The sequence below is a fragment of the Emys orbicularis genome, chromosome 12 (assembly GCF_028017835.1).
Source record: "Emys orbicularis isolate rEmyOrb1 chromosome 12, rEmyOrb1.hap1, whole genome shotgun sequence".
Taxonomy (NCBI): domain Eukaryota; kingdom Metazoa; phylum Chordata; order Testudines; family Emydidae; genus Emys; species Emys orbicularis.
This window is the reverse complement of record NC_088694.1, coordinates 31,806,365-31,823,515: the sequence shown is the minus strand read 5'-3', so window position 1 is coordinate 31,823,515 and position 17,151 is coordinate 31,806,365. Positions and strand designations below refer to the sequence as shown.

At 48.0% G+C, this 17,151-nt stretch overlaps 1 protein-coding gene across 1 annotated transcript in view; it reads left to right on the top strand.

Moving 5' to 3' along the window:
• Nucleotides 1-17,151, top strand: part of LOC135886963 (rho GTPase-activating protein 39-like) — a 141,162-nt gene that overhangs the window by 111,629 nt on the left and 12,382 nt on the right. Inside the window, exon 6 of the mRNA XM_065414745.1 lies at nucleotides 207-296. Within this exon, the coding sequence (XP_065270817.1) occupies nucleotides 207-296 (90 nt within the window). The remainder of the gene's footprint in view (nucleotides 1-206; nucleotides 297-17,151) is intronic.

Genomic DNA, 17,151 nt, shown 5'->3' with positions numbered 1-17,151 from the left:
CCTGACCAGTTGGGGCCAGCCTGCCCCCTCGTGCAGCACCAGAGCAGGTTGCTTTTGCTGATGTCTGTGGGCAGTTTTGGTGTCTTGCTGTCCTTTGTCCTTAGTTGTCTATGCTGGGTCACTACATGCATGCTATAAGGTGAAGAAGGCGGAGCATGTTAAGTCTGCTTTGCGGTCACTCACTTAACCGTGCTTTGGATTTTCAGTTACCCAGCGCATTAAGGAACTTCTGGATCTGAAAAACAAGAAGAACTCCAAATCCAGGAAAAAGAGGAAGCAAAACACCGAGGAAGAAGGTAAAGAGAGGCAGAACGTGAAGACTACACGTGCATGGTCTGTCAGCCTCTGCAGTTAAACCTCAGACACAGCAGATTAGTTACTGTGGGAGCCATTTGCTAGTAGAACCTGTACCACAGTGTTGTTCAGTCTAGGAATATGAATGTGTTCAGACTAGCCCCCCCTATTAAGGTTGCCGAACAATTCTCATTGTAAGACTCTGTTTTCAGTTGCTTATAACTTTACCAAACGTTAACCTTTCAGTCTGAAATTTTACATGCCTGGTGTCTGCCTCAGGCTGAATTTTTTGGAAAATTTCATCCAAAAAGGTTTCCCCGTTTCCAAGAAAGAGACTAGAGACCTTCCCTTTGGGTAGCTCTAGCACCACCATGCTTTGGAGCAGGAACTTGAAAGTTGCCAGGGGGTTGGCCTTTGTGCCAGGAATGTGTCTTTTGCCATCCTTGTGAAAATCCGCCCACATTTAGCTAAGTTATAAGTCCTTGGAAAAAATCCCAATTCGCACAGGCTCAATAGGAACTTCTTTGATTTTAATAGTGACATTCCCGGAAGCTTCTGTCGTCACTGGGCCCAGGGCTGACCAGGACTTTCACTGCAATTGCAGCTCTGGGCATCTGCCGGCTGTGTGAGGGGTGGGTCCAGTCACTCACTGGAACTGAGAGCAGGGAGTCTGCCTCTCCTGTGCTCTCAGTGACCCCTTGCTGGGCTCAGGCAGCATGGAGAAGACAGCTGCTTGTTTCGAATGCAGAGGGGATAAGCGCTGGACCTGCAGGGGAGCAGATTGGGACAAGAAGCCTTGGAGTGGGGTGGTGAGTGGGAAACTGGGTCTGGCAGCTGAGGTGCAGAATGTGAAGGGGACTGGGTTGAGAACCAGAGGCATGGAGACTGGGCCCAGCTAGGTGAGGACAATGAGGAAAGCATTGAGAGCTGGTGAACCAGAACCCCCTAGGATTTAAATATCTGTGCCTGCTCCCAGGAAGGAGTAGAGGAGGGCCAAGACACTACTGTGCAGTGGAGGTCCTTGTACAGTTCCGGAGTTGGGAGCAGCATTGGTGAAACTCAAACTGTGCAGCCCAGAAATATTCCATAAACGGCAGCCTCCATTGCATGTCACTCGGAGGTGAGCTGTTTATTTGCATTGTGCTAATCAGCTTGGTTCAGCATTGATTTACAGTCACCCTTGGCTAATAGGTGCTTGCTTTCCATCCTCTGGTTGGTTGCGAGCTGCATTGTATGGAGGAGAGGGATTTTTCAGACACTCTGCAAATGCATTTGGATCCAGGTATCTTTCAGGTGAGAGGGATTGTGCAGTTTCTGCTTAATCTCAGCTGGTCAGACTGGCCTGCCAACTGCAGACTAGCTAGTATCATGCTGGGGCTGACTCTGCTCTAAGTGCCCAGGGCAGATGCCCATGCTGCTCTGAGCCCTGCCTCCTGCCCCTCCCCATTCCAGAGCTTACAGTAAACATAGTGTAGGTCCCCTCCCTCGTGACCCCACAGCTGCCAGCCTTCCCTGGGGCAGTGTGTGTTGGGGGGTGGGAAGGAGCAGCCTGGGGCGTTCGAGATGTTATCAAAGCCTCAGAGTTCCACTGAGCAGCTAGAGCTCATGGATGCCCCGCGCCACCATTAGCTGCAGCTCTCTTCCAGTTGCCTTGGGGGGGGAATCTTCAGAGGAGCTCTCCTGCACACACTGTCCAGAGGGGGTGGGGGGCCATGCGGTGTTTTCCCCATACATTTGTTCAGGCTTCTCCTATGTTTCCATGTCTTGTGACAGTTGAGGAGATTGAGGTTCCCCCCTGGGGTGTCCCCTGGCCATTTCCAAGAAACCAATCTGCTTCCAAAACTTAGTTTGTTTGGTACAACCCATCCTTTGCCAGCCACTCTGGGCTCATTATAGCTGCCTGCCTGCTGCCTGCACAATAATCCCATGATGGGAATGAATTACTCTCCTAATGGGTGTGTCTTCTGGCCGCTGGCCAAGACCATGGGTAAAAAAAACCCAGGACTGTTGGTAGATAAGTGACTGCACAAGTTACAAACCAGCCATTCCCTCCCTGCTGCTCACTGCATCCCAGGGCCAAACGCCAGTGTTGCTAACCCCAGCTATTCAGAAACCACGGTCAGGGACCAAAATAGCATGAGGTTTGAAAAGTAGGAGATTGGAGTTTTTTTTCTTGGCCCTTGTGTGGGGTGCCCTGAGGGGTCATGTTTTCCAGCCAGGCTGGATTGATTTAAATCCCCAAGTGGAAAGCCTCAATTGAAATCATCTGTTTTAACCAAAAAAACCCAACAACAACGAGGAGTCCTTGTGGCACCTTAGAGACTAACAAATTTATTTGGGCATAAGCTTTCGTGGGCTAAAACCCACTTCATCGGATGCATCTGATGAAGTGGATTTTAGCCTACGAAAGCTTATGCCCAAATAAATTTGTTAGTCTCTAAGGTGCCACAAGGACTCCTCGTTGTTTTTGCTGATACAGACTAACACAGCTACCACTCTGAAACCTGTTTTTACCAACTTTTCCATTTGTACTTCAGTTATTTTCTAAAGAAAGGTGCATTCTCATTAGCTAATATGACCATTAAACATGTCGGTTTACACCTAAATAGAGCCTTTACACTAGATTTCGTACAATTTTCTGTTTCCTAGCAGGGTACAGTATAACTACATACATTTATTTAAACAATTATATAGCTTAATATTTTCAGATTTTTATTAACTGTAAATTTTAGTGTGTTAGAAAATGGTGATTGATATATTGCTTATTTACTGAATAATTCACTTTTGGCTCATGATTTGTGTCCAGCTGCATTAGGATGGTGACTTCAATTTAATTAAACACACAGAACAGCATATACACTTTATTTGTATGAAACAAAACCCACTGTAAATATTTTGGATACATAACTTCTCTCATCCAGACATGTTTCACATTTACAACCAATGATTTATTACGGTTGTAGTCAGTGAATTAAACGGATTATTTCAGGTCAGCCTAGGAAGAGTTTCAAGTAAGGCCTGGTCTACACTACAAAGTGAGGGCAACCTAGCTGTGCATGTGTCTGTACTTGCGTTTGTCTCCCACCGATGTTAGCACCCCGTTACGATGACGCAGTAACACCAGCTCCCCAAATGGCATTGAGCCATGGTCAATGCACTGAGGTCAATGCAGTGCGAGGGTAGACACTGCGCTATCTATGTCAACCCTAAAAGTCCTCCAGCAGCTTCCCACAATGCCTGACACTGACCGCTCAGGTTACATTGTGAACTCCACTGCCCGGAGTCACACAGGCTGGAACCCTCCCCACCCTCTGAAAACCCCACAAATATTTGAAATGCCTTTTCCTGATTTCCCATCTTGATGAGCACACCTAGCAGCTCTTCACCGTTGTGTGCAACTGCCCGGCTGACCATGCCGCTGATATGTTCCACACATGCACTGGCCTGGAGCAGACAGGAGATATGGGAACTCTTAGGCCTGTGGGGAGAAGAGACTGTGCAGGCACAACTACGGAGCAGTTGTAGAAATGTGGACATCTATGGGCAGATTGCTCAGGGCATGCAGGAGGAGGGATACGACAGAGACCGGCAGCTGTGCCGTGTGAAAACCAAGGAACTGTAGCAGGCATACCAGAAGGCCAGGGAAACCAACAATGAATCCAGTGCTGAGCCACAGAGTTACTCAATAAAATTCTATTCTTTGGGAAATAATTCACCTTTATTAGTTCACAACATCTGCTCTGGAGTGCCTGGTGGTCCTGAAAGCAACCATTACTTGTTATTGTACATTCTGACTCAACTCCTAGGATCAGTGATAAACACAGTGTTATAAATGTACACCAAGCACCACCCAATTCCTAACAGGTCCCAAAAGAGCAGGGCCAAGTAGAACACAGTACACCACAACACGTTACTGTGACTCACTGTTCAAGTGCTCTTTCAAAAGCACTTTCAGCCGTACAGTTCCGAGTTTTTCTAATAGCCCTTGTGTCTGACTGTTCAAACTCAGCAGACAGCTGCTCCATCTCCGCCCTTTCCCCCTTTGCCAAACAGATACTATGAAGGATACAGCAGGCAGATGTAACCATTGGGATGTTTTTTCCAAAGATCCAATCTTGTGATTAAACAACGCCAGCAATCCTTCAGTCTACGAAAAGCATATTCGGATGCCCTGCTGCACTTGCTGAGCAGTTGTTGAATCTTTCATTGGTGCTGTTAAGGTGGCTGGCTTCATTAGCTAGGAGTGGAATGTGTCGGCTGGGTCCCCCAGGATCACTACTGGCATTTCAATGTCACCAGTGGTAATCCGCCAGTCGGAAAAGAGAGTCCGTGCTTGTAGATTACTGAACAGTCCTGTGTTCTTAAAGATGAAAGTGTTACGCACCTTCCCGGACCAGCCAACTTTGATGTCAGTGAAGCGTCACTGGTGTTCATATAACCATAGAAAAATAGTCCATTCTGTTGATGCACTCTGTAACAAAGTGGTCTGGGGCCAAAATAGGGATGTGTGTGCCATCTATCACTCCACGACAGTTCAAGAACCCCATTGCTGCAAATCCATCCACTATGTACTGCACACTGCTGAGAATCACAGTCCTGTGTAGCAGGAGATGATTAACGACCCTGTACATTTGCATGACGATGGCCCCCCACAGTGAATTTTCCAACTCCAAAATGATTTCCCACTTACTGGTAGCAATCCAGCATTGCAAGTTTCCACAGTGCGGTTGCCACTCGCTTCTTCACTGTCAGTGCGGCCCTCATTCTGGTGTCCATGTGATGGAAGGTGGGGGTGAGTTCCTGATCAAGGAATGTGGCCTTTCGCATCTGAAAGTTCTGCAGCCATTGCTCATCATCCCAAACCTGCATTATGTTGCAATCCCAGCAGTCAGTGCTCATTTCTTGGGCCTAGAAGTGGCACTCCACCATCTGTAGCTGCTCTGTGAACACCACGAACAATCCTGAGTTGGTTTTCATTATGTTCCACAACAAGGAATCGGCACGTTCCCTCACTCAATTCTTCTTATGGCTCTGCAAATATTGGAGGATCGTGCGTGCATGTCTTGTGCTTCCAACACTCATGACAATAGTGTAGAGCTGTGCAGGTTCCATGCTGTTATCAGCGATGGCGGACAGCAAGGAAGGTCATGTGGGTTTGTGGGATTTTTAAAGAAGGCATGAAAATTATAGGATATGGATGACATTATGCGATGGAGACAGTTGCATCCTGGGAACTTGATCCCTTTCTCCAAGTCACCCCTGCATGACTTGTTCCTGCCCCGCCATGAATTGGCAGATCTTCCCAAGACAGCGCTCTGGACGGTGATGAGCTGCATGCTGGGATACGTACCCATGGTGCACCACACTGTGCATCGATACAAGCACTCCTGGTGAGCACACGCAAGGAGCCAAGTATGTACACACACAAGTGATATACTCACTGTGGCAGCTTGATGCTGACATAACTTGTGGTGGCCCAAGTTTGTAGTGGAGACATGGCCTAGGTGAAAGTGACAGCAGCTTATGTTCCTACTTATCTAAGTGTCTTGAAAATGAGACAACAGTCTCCTAAGTTTCTTAGGCTGTCCTTCAAACTTTGAAAACTAGTAGATCTCACCCCTCCCTCTTCGTTTTTATTCATAGACTGGACGAGCAAGACCAGTTTTCCTACTTTTTCAACTCCCAGGCAATTTCTCAACTTTGAATTAGTCCAAATGAAGAAAATATTATTTCTAATCAGCACCAGAGGCTGCACTCTGAAAAACGTTGTCCCTTCTTCCCACAGTCTCCTGCTTTGACACCAGTGTTGCTCCTTTCTGGTCACTCATTCTGCTCCTTCTACCTTGTTACCTTGTATATGTCTGGCAGCAAAAAGTCCGAATAGAGCGTGCAACTCACCCGAACCCAGAGCCTACGGGCGGTGCTCCACCAGAAATCCTAAATAGAGATTTCAAAAGGTCTCTTACCTTTCCGATGGGCCCGGGGTCTTGTGGGGAACAGCTCGCTGTCCTCCGGTGTTCGGGGTCGCTGTCTATCCGAGTCACGGCACCAATTGATGTGGAAAAAAAATCGATCCACACGTTGTGTTTTCAATCAGATCAGCCTGAGGCCCTTTATTGATTACAAGCTCAGGGGGTGACAGCTATTGGAGCTTCCCCCCCGAGTCCAGGAACACACAAGCTTTTTAAAGCTTAAAACCACAGACAAATTACACATACTTCCATATTAATTACCTTATTTGGAATACATAGCAAAATTAATACAGGTCAAAAGTAAAAAGAACAATCACCCTTCTTGTTATTCACAGCCTGGTTCGTTTGTGGTTTGACTTTTCTAACAGTGCTATTGCGGTTATATATTTCCTAAGCTTGGGCTATTACAAATTGTTCTGTTTGGGGATTTTTTCCACTCTGACTCCTTCTGCCCCTTGTACACAGAAACAAGCAGGATCTTAGTTCAAGGGCTGTAAGCAAGCTTGACCAAACTCAGGGCCTTGACTAAAGTTTAAGGCCTGCTAAATTTTCCCTCACAGACCTCTCTCCGCCCAGGGAGGTAAGGGACAGAATTACGAGAGCTGCTGGAAGGGTTCCTGAAGGAAGCAGCTGGGAGCCCAGAAACGCAGACTCCAGAAGGAGATCTGTACAATCCGCTGAACTGAGGGCAGAGACTGCAGGCCAAGAGACTTTATTTCAAGTTTATCTTGACTTAATAAAGTAGGACCCCAGCAGGGAAATTTCTTCTTATACCTTTGGACTATATGGGCTTTGTAAGGGACACTGAGAGAAGGGAAACTGAAGCACGGGGCTGCAGAGTCACACGTAGCCAGCTGGGGATTCTACAGGGCAGGTACATCCTTTTACAAGGGGTCAGGAGTGCTTTGCAGATAGGCAGGGGCATGTTAGAGGCACCTGATATTTTCCCTTTCTTCTTTAAAAGGAAACGAAGTACATGAGAAATCAGTGCACCACTGCAGGGTTTGAAAAAGGAGTAACTTAAACTTTTTGTAAAATTCCAAGAGAGGAGAGTTGCTTGGCTCTGTTAGAGAAACATAATTAGCATTGTATCTCTGCTGTTGATTTTTTCATTAGATACAAATGAGACACATTGAAGTACACCACCAAACAGTGGTGTAACTGAAAACACAGTCAGAGATCTCAGGCCTTGTCCGTGCCGGGATTTTTGCACTAGTGCAAGTCTCTTTTTACACTAGTGCTTTCTGTCAATGTATAGGCAGGCCCTTCCTTGGAAGGAAAAAGCCGTTGTTAAGTCTCTCATACAAAAGGCATTCTAACAGTGCTAGATTGCAAACTGACATCCTTAAGATCTAATCCCAGATTTTATAGAGCAACACCTGAGCACCATCCGGCTGCCATGTTAGCACAGATGTTCTCCATGTCATGGTTCTAAGTCCACAGCACTCACTGCATTTTTGTTGTCATTTTGTTGTCAAGTTTTCATGCCACGTCTGAGAAGATCTGTTCCTTCTCTCCTCTGGACGTTAGCTGGGTTTAAAAGGGCAGCTTCTTTAATGGGAGGGGGCATTTCCTTCTTTTGGCTTGTGTTGTTGGGTTGGCATGAGGGAAATAGGAAAAAAGGGCTTTTCTCTCACTTCCAGGACCACTAGCACTATTCTGTTTCTAAAATAGCTATTGCTAGTGTGATGCTTAGGGGTGGATTTACCTGGATTTCATACAGGCTCAGAATGTGCTCATGCAGTGGAAGAAGGTTTATCTTGAAGTTTAGCCCTTGAAAGTTTTGTGGCTCCAAGTCTGGAGGGAGGCTATTCAGTCCCATGTCAGAGTTATCAGGGAGCCCAGTTCACCTTAAGCTATCTGTGATTTGATTTGTCATGCGTTCAGATCCAGCAGCAACTGACTTACTCCCTTTACATACTGACTGCACTGAATAAGCTGGGCTTTCGTACAGTTTTGCTTTCCAGCATTTTGAAGCTAGCATCAGAGTTTCACCATCAGATCCACTTGTTGCTTTCTGTTAGAGAGTCTCTTCCCCAGCTCACCCAGTGAAGTCTGCCTCCCATTCTGTTGTTTTCTGCATGGCCCTGCTAGACTTCTCTGAATCGGAGGGAGCAGTGGATACTGCATGGTTGGCAGCAAGAGGACACAGGAGCCTGGGGGCTCTATGAAAGCAGGGTAGCTCCATTTTGGTTTTGCTTCTGTGTTTATCCAGGGTCTGGAGCTCTCTGTGGCAAGCACAGGCTGATTTGAAAAACCAAAGAGAATCACAGACGTATGTAAAAGGGGCTTTTCAGTGGACATCTTCTCTAGTAAGTTTGTCTGTGTTCCTACACTAGTCCAGTCAGTGTATTTCAGTAGCAAAAAGCTTGCCATCTCCCTAAGCTCCTACATGTTCTGAATTCCTTGTTTTGCTGACAGCATGAATGATGACACAGAGTCTGGAAGCTACATTCCATTGAAATCCCCGAGTTTAGACTCTTTTGTTTATAGTAGTGGTGAAGTCACTGTCACAAGTCTGCTGTTCAGATTCCTCAAGATCTCAGTGGATGAGGGGTGGCTTAAATCCCACTGGTAATTACGTTCCACTGGTAATTACAGCCTCTTCTGGAATATCAGTTTTTTTTAAAGTTTTAGCAAATCATTCAGGATGAAAACTTACCAGGTCATCAAGTTCATCCTCATCTGGATACCCAACAGCCAAAAGGCCCAGCAGCAATACAAACTTGCACGTGTCTTATCTGTTTTATGTGGGAAGGATTTTTTCTTCCTCAGCAGACTAGGAGTTCTTTAGTGTTATTTTTAAAACTGTTCTGTGAATTATTGTCTCATGTTTTCTAGTTGTGTACTGTTGTGTAGAACAATTAAGAGCCACATATATAGAGCTGCTGCTCATAGCTCCATAGTTAAGAGTGTTTATGTAAAGCAGGAACTTGGTTTCTTGGGTTTATAAGAAATTCAGAGTATTTGCTCTGCAGTCTCACCCCACTTACTGAAGGGGCTGAGATTGGCAAGTTTTAAGGGAATCAGATGGCAGATAAGGTGAGAAGCATGTTTGTGGTTCTGTTGTTGAGATGCTGTGCTGGGTTTGTAACACTTCTTCAGGCACTAGTTGTATATTGACAAAGCTTAGAAGCCTCAAACTTACCCTATGTCTGTTGTCAGTATCCATGGCAGGGGGTCAGGAAAAGCTAGGGTAAAGAAGGAAAGACCAAGAGAGGTATAGTCTCAAAAAGACAGTGTTTGTTAAATCATCCGTACAATCTAGAGTAACAGAGTGACCAGCTGCCCAAGCTATACAGTGATCAAAGCCCCAAGAGTTTCTCAGTGTAATATGCAAATAGGTAAGCACCTCCAAGTCCATGTATGCATTCACCACAGATCTCACCTCCCACAGCATTGTCAGTTCAACATCCCTCTCCCTTCCAACTACCTGAGACATTATAGAGACCCTAGACTCCTTCCCTTTCCCAGCATGCCTTGCCAAAAGGAGATTGACAGCCAGGCTTCCCTTTCCTCGTATAGACTACTAAGGCAAGCCTGCTTGGCCCCCTGTCCTGAGTCCACCCTCAAGGATACAATTGCCTAGGGTTTGTTTCCTGTTTTTACTTCTCCCTGAAATCTGACTACCCCAGATTGTTAGCCCTGGGGGAAAGGGAGCTTTGACCCAAACGTATTAGAACTCCAGCCCCAAGGTTCTGACAATCAAAGGAGTAGAACAGATCAAACATTGGCTTGATTTGTCATGCAAGGGTCTTCCTTATCCCCCGGGACAGCTTGCTGTCCATGGAGGCCTCATCCTAATAATTTGAAATTGGATTAAGCCCTGAAGCAAGAAGCTTAATCTCTCCTCCAGAAGTTTTGTTAGCAGTATCCATTAACTTTGGATATTCTTATGATCTGTGTAAATGTCCCTCCCTTCTTTGAATCTTGCTAATTCCTTAGCCTCAAAGACATGTTGTGGCAATGAGTTCCACCGTCAAATTACAGATTGGGAGAAAAGGTATTTCTTATAGGCAGTTTTGAATTTGCTACCTTTTCATTTCATTGAATGAAATTGTTCTTGTCTTATGAGCCAAGTCACAATCTACCGTCTCCTATTTTATATACTGGACGCCACTACACATGAGGTGGATACATTGTAACAACATACGTGCAATATGGCTCAATTAGCATCACTGGGGGACCCTTAGCTCTCGTACACTTAAATGCTCAAATCTAACGCTGCATTGACAGAGATTTTGCATTTAATTAGTTTTTTGCTTCCAAATTTCCTTGGGGATGGAAATTCTGAGATAGCGACCTCCTCCCATGTGGCTCGAGGAAGAAGGCAAGAGACTGGGCTGGGATTCCATTTCTCATTGTCTTTCCCAGTCCGTGTGCTTACAGTGTTTCATTTCCAGCTGCTGTATTCAAACCACAGAACCCAGCCAGGAGGACATTTTTCTTTCAGCCTTGTGCTCGAGAATTTAGTTTGGCTGCTGGATGAACATGTCTGTGCGGGCATGCGGGAGAGAGTGATTGCACGTTTCTCTCGGCCTCTGTGAAGTGTCTGTCTATTTATTATATTTTTGGCAAGGCTGCCCTCTATTTAATTCGCAGCCAGAGAGGTTTCAGTCGCTCTAAGAGGCACAGGTTCACAGAGCTCAGAAATTATGACGGGGTCACCTAAATTATACGATGAGTGAAAGCTGTTCTTTAATAAAGTGTGTTTGATTTTAAAAACCCAAGTGTTTTGAGCTCTGAAGCAAGCTTTGGACATGGCAGGGAATCAAACGGGCAGATCTATACACACCTTTAAAGTAAACAATTAGGGTCTGGCTTGAAATGAAACAAAAGGCCAACAGTTTTGGATCAGTAATCAGTGTTCAGTCAGTGCAGATCTCTCTCTCTCTGTGTTGTGCTGGGGATTAGCTGTGTGAAAACTGCCTGTAGGGTGACCAGATGTCCCGATTTTATAGGGAGGGACAGTCCCGATTTTTGGGTCTTTTTCTTATATAGGTTCCTATTACCCCCCACCCCCATCCCGATTTTTCACATTTGCTGTCTGGTCACCCTAACTGCCTGCACTATGCAGCCTCTTTACCCTCCGTGCTAGCTGATCGTAGGGCAAATCAAACAGCCGTTTCCTGGGGGGGCGGGGGGGGGGGGGGGCTCAGTTTCTTGTTAAAGCTCCTAAGGAGCCGAGCTGTGCTGTGACAATATTTCCTTACAGTAGAATCTCAGAGTTAGGAACACCAGAGTTACGAACTGACTGGGCAACCACACACCTCATTTGGAACTGAAGTACGTAATCAGGCAGCAGCAGAGACCAAAAAAAATAATAATAATACAGTAGAGTACTGTTTTAAATGTAAACTACTAAAAAAATAAAGGAAAGTTTATAAAAAAAGATTTGACAAGGAAAGGACACGGTTTCTGTATTTGTTTCGTTTAAATTAAGATGGTTAAAAGCAGCATTTTTCTTCCACATAGTAAAATTCAAAGCTGTATTAAGTCAATGTTCAGTTGTAAACTTTTGAAAGAACAACCATAACGTTTTGTTCAGAGTTATGAAAAACCTCCAGTCCCAAGGTGTTCGTAGCTCTGGGGTTCTACTGTATTTCATAGAGCCTATGCTAGCCTGATGTGAGCTGCATTCTGCACCCTTGCATCTCCCACACATGGGGATGGTTTTCTCAAGCGTTTGGCTAAGAGAAGAGAAGGGAGCTGCTCCCCCTTGAATTCACTGGCCTTTCCTCTCCCCTTTTGGAGTTGTGCATTATGCCACATGGACCCCAGAACCTTAGGCAGGGGTTGGGAACATCAGAATGTACCCTGAGTGCATGACAGCGCCACCTCTCTCCCCAGTCAGACAGTGATTGCTGTCCATGCTGGGGGAATGCTGGATGGACAGGAATCCATCACCTTGCCCCATCACAATAAAATTACATGCATCCATCCTAGCTTAGGGAGTTTAGGGTCTTTGCAGATTCATCAGCTTTCGTACTCCAGGGAGGCCAGGCTCCAGCTAAGGCATTAGAGTTCTGATTCAATTAGTATAGCAGAGGTGCGAATCAGGGTATGTCTATGCAGCCAGTGGCAGCGGGTCCCTGAGCCTGGGTCGACAGACTTGGGCTTGCACTACTACCCTAACAACAGCTGTGTAGACTGCGCTTTTAAGTTGTGGCTCAGGCTCTGAAGCCAATCCCCTGTGTAGGCTTCACATCCTGAATTCCAGCCTGAGTCCAGCATCTACACAGCTATTGCTAGCACAGTAGCACAAGCCCAAGTCTGTCGACCCAGGCTCCAGGCTCGCAGGAGAGCGCTAAAACCAGCAGGGTAGACGTTACAGCTTAGGATGCAACCCACCCTCCTACCTATGTGTCTGGGTCCCACCTGAGCTGGCCGGGCTGGGCAGCAGCTTGTTGGAGGGTCTGGGACTAGAGCTGGGTGAAATTTCGGGGGCGATTAGAAATTTCACTGAAAAGCACATTTTCAGGGCTCCAAAACCATTCAAGAATGTTGGTTGAAGTCAACAAATGGTTTTGTCCAAAAAATCTGATTTATTTTTTTTTAAGTTGAAATATTTAATTTTCACTTTTCATTTCAATACAACAGTTTGTTTTCAGATTTGGCCATTTTAAGAAAACTCATAAAGGCGAGAAACCCCAAAGATGGCTTTTTAAAAAAAAATTTAAAAAATCGTTTTGAGTCAGCCGAAATGGTTGGGTGAATTCTACAAGATTTTTTTAAAGTTTTTTGACTGAATGAAAATTTTTGAAAAAATTGGTTTTGTTTCCAGTTGAGCCAGATTGGGGTGTGTGTGTGGGGGGGGAGGTTCGTTTATCCCCCACACTGAAAAATCCATCATTCGCTCAGCTCTACCTGGAGATTCATTATGACCTTTCCATTGCTTATAGTGGTGGGTCTGCTTGAGGGATCCCCTTTCTTCTGACCCATCATGGCAGCTGAGATCAGCGAGCCGGGAACTGCTGGCAGTTCTGAGATATCCTGCTGACGTCCCATTCTTGAGAATCTACAGTCCCTTCTTCCTCTTCGAGTGCTGGTCTCTATATGTGTTCCACATGGGTGTGCACATGCGCACCATGCGCCTGTGTCCGGAAGTGTTTCTTAGCAGTGTCCATTGACCCGCACGTGCGTACTGTCTCTTTGCACTCCCAGCCGAGGGCATAATCGGTAGTGCGAGTCGACACCTCTCCAGTTCCCTCTGACTGCCACATGGCCTGAGTCAGAACCTCCTGTTCCTTTGCACTGCGAACTTTCTAAGAGAGTGACTCACTTTTGCTTTGTCATAAATAGTTTTATATAGTTTCTCTAGTTTCGTTAGCTAGGGTAGTTTTCTTTCCTTGTTCAGGGACCATCTCCCCCCTCTGGGGACAATGCCCCAGATTCCAGGCTTCAAAACGGTGTTTCCTACCCGTGCTCCTTCTCTGTGAGCGACAAGCATCAGCAATATCTCTACTGCCTTGGCGAAGCACACGTCGCGGCTCGCTGCTGCATTTGCAAGTCCTTCCTGACCCGCACCCAGGAAGCATGTGAACTCCACCTCTGTAAATACCTGATGGAGGAAGCCATGAGACCGAGGACGTACTCAGATCCAGGCCCAGGAGACCCAACCTGTACAGCAGCCATCACTGGCAGTGGGAGCCCCTCCGCGCACCGTGCAGGGCCCGGAACTGGCAGTACTAAAGAGCAAGGCCAAGTCCTGGATGAGAGTAAAAAACACTCTGCCAGGCACAAGAGCAGATCCCCGTCCCAGACTGCTCCCAGCACGTTTCCTCCCCGAGCCGTGCCACGTCAGGGGAGATGTCACATGGGGATGCAGCCGGACCGGCGCCCAAGATTCCCCATGTGAAGGGTAAGGCCAGGCACAAACTGGGTCCGACAGTACTGATGGCAACCTTGGCACCCAGGCATTCGGAATGCTCATCGGCACATGTGCTGACTGTTCCACCAGTGCTCATGCGCCTACCAGACAGGCTGGCTCCACAGACACCATCATCCTCACCCCCCTGGCATCTCCACAGACACACTGTGCACCTCTGGATGCTCGGAGCCATTTCTGTGGACAGAAGAGTTGATCCTTCCCTACCCACAATCTCTCCTTCTGTCCGGCTCATCCACAACATTCCAACTCCAGAGGACAAATCTTTTCTACTGCTGCCGGAGAAGCCCGTCCCTGTGCCACACCACAGCCCTCCGGTATTGACGGTCCCCCCCACACACCTTCCCAGAACCATCTTCAGAGTCCAAGGAGTTCTTGGAGCCAGAATCTTCGTTCTCTCCGACATCACACTGGAGTCTGGATGTATGGCCCAGACTGCCCTACCCTCCAGCATACGACCTGAAAACGGAGGCCTGGTACCGCTTCCTGTGGGGCCCACCACATCCAAGGGACGCTTCCTTTTGGCCGTACTGGGGACCCTGGGATGCCTACCACAGATGCCAGGCACCATCTCAGGCATCCTACTGGTCCTCCTCCACTCACCCACCAGCGCTGTCGGTGCATAAAGAGGAGGGAGACATCCAACTGTTTCCGCCGGCTCCTCTGGTCCCTGCTGGAGTATCCTCCTCGCCGGATGAGGTGACCATCCCTCTCCTGCTCTCTCTGCTGGACGACCATTGCTAATACCAGGACTTGATCCAGAGGGTAGTGGCAGACCTGGACATCCCATTGGAGTAGGTTCAGGACCCACACCATCAACTCCTGGATATACTCCAAAACCAGGGGTCTTCTCGAGTAGCCCTACCTATCCATGAGGCCATCCTCCAACCGGCGCGAGCACTGTGGTATGCCCCTGCCCCCTGTGCCCCCATACTTAAGTGGGCAGAGAGGAGACATTTAGTGCCTGCTAAAGGGGCTGATTTTTTTACCCATCCAAACCACAGCTCCCTGGTTGTTCACATGGCCGCCATGGTCCGCCACTCCCTCCTTGGACATATGGCAGCCTGCTCCTAGGTGACACTACACACACATTTCCATCTACGTTGTCTTCACCGTTCCCTGGGCCATGCTGTCCTCCCTCTCATGGTGGTCCAGTCCTTCCAAGATCATGATCGGCACCCCCTTCACCACTCCCACACCACAGGCCACTATCATGACACACCCCTCCCCTGGGGGTTGGGGAGCCCACTTAGACCACCACGCAGCTCCAGGGGTATGGATGCCAGAGGAAGACAGCACATAAACGTGCTAGAACTGCAGGCAGTCCGTTTAGCATGCCAGGCCTTCCTCATGCTCATTCAGACCCTCCGCGTTCAGTAGCTCTCTGACAACATCGTGGCAGTGGTGTACCTCAACAAGCAGGGCGGCGCCAAGTCTCCTTCCCTCTGCACGGAGTCAGTCCAGCTTTAGAACGGGTGCATCCAGAACCACATGACGCTTCAAGCCGCGTAGATACCGGGCACCCAGAATTCCCTGGCCAACGCACTCAGTGGGACTCTCTAGCTCAATCAGGAGTGGGAGTTACACAATGCCACGCTCTGGCACCTCTTCGCAACATAGGGCACCCTCCATTGGGACCTCTTTGCTACTCCCAAAAACCGAAAGCTGCCCCACTATTGTTCCAGGGGAGCGATAGGGAAGGGCTCTCAGGGTGATGCTTTCCTCCTCTCCTTCTCTGCTATGCCTTTACCCCTATTCTCCTCCTGCCATGGGTGCTACGCAAGATTTGCCGGGACAGTGCCACCATCCTACTCATAACCCTGTTCTGGCCCTGTCAGTTCTGGTTCATGGACCTCCTTAGACTTTCTGTCTGCACACTGCTCTGCCTCCGCACACTCCCAGATCTCCTCACACGAGATCGGGGGAGGCTCTGTCAACCCAGTCTGGACCCTCTTCACCTCACAGCCTGATGTTTGGATGGGCGTCAAAGATCTACCCCGGTGCGAGAAATCCATACCCAAAGCAGGAGATAATCCATCAGAGCCTGCTACCGAGCTAAATGGAAACGTTTCACAGTATGGGCTCACCGCCACCACCGCTCACTGAGCATGGTGTCTATTCCAGTCGTCCTTGACCACCTCCTCACCCTCAAGTTGTTGAGCCTAGCCCTCAGTTTTGTACTGGTGCACCTGGCAGCACTCAATGTCTTTCTCCCTCCTGTGGACAGCACCGCGGTGTTTTCGCACTCCATCACCGTCCACTTCATGAAGGGTTTATGCAACATCTTTCCACCAGTACTCAAGCCCACACCCCGCAGGACCTTAATCTCGTTCTCTCCGCCCTCACGAAACCACCCTCTGAGCCGCTGGCAGCATGCTCCCTCTCCCACCTCTCAATGAAAGTGACATTCTTGGTAGCCATTACCTCAGCCAGACAGGTCAGTGACCTAGCAGCCATGATGGCAGATCCCCCCTACGTGATATTCCACAAGGACAAGGGGTCCTTACAGCTGCACCCTAAATTCCTTCCAAAAGTAGTGTCGGAGTTCCACCTCAATCAGTGCATCCACCTGCCGGTTTTCCATCCCAAACCACATGCCTCCCCTGCTGACAGAGCCTTGCACTCCCTCGACGTCCGCCATGCACTGCCATTCTACCTACACAGGACTCGACACATCGATGAAGCTATATGTGGCTATCTCCGAACGGTCCAAGGGTCAAGCCGTCTTGTCCCAACAAATCTCCAAATGGGTCTCGGGTGCGTCTGCGAATGCTACAACCAATCAAAAGTAGCCTCGCCTGATAAAGTCACGGTGCACTCTGTGTGAGCGCCAGCCACCAGGTCGGCCTCACTGGCAGACGTGCCTTGGGAAGACATCTGCCGCGCGGCTATGTGGCACTCAGTCCACACAGTTCGTGACACGTTATGCCATTGCACAAACGGTAGCTACAGATGCTGCCGTGGGCCAGGCCGTACTGCAGATTGCACTTCCATTGG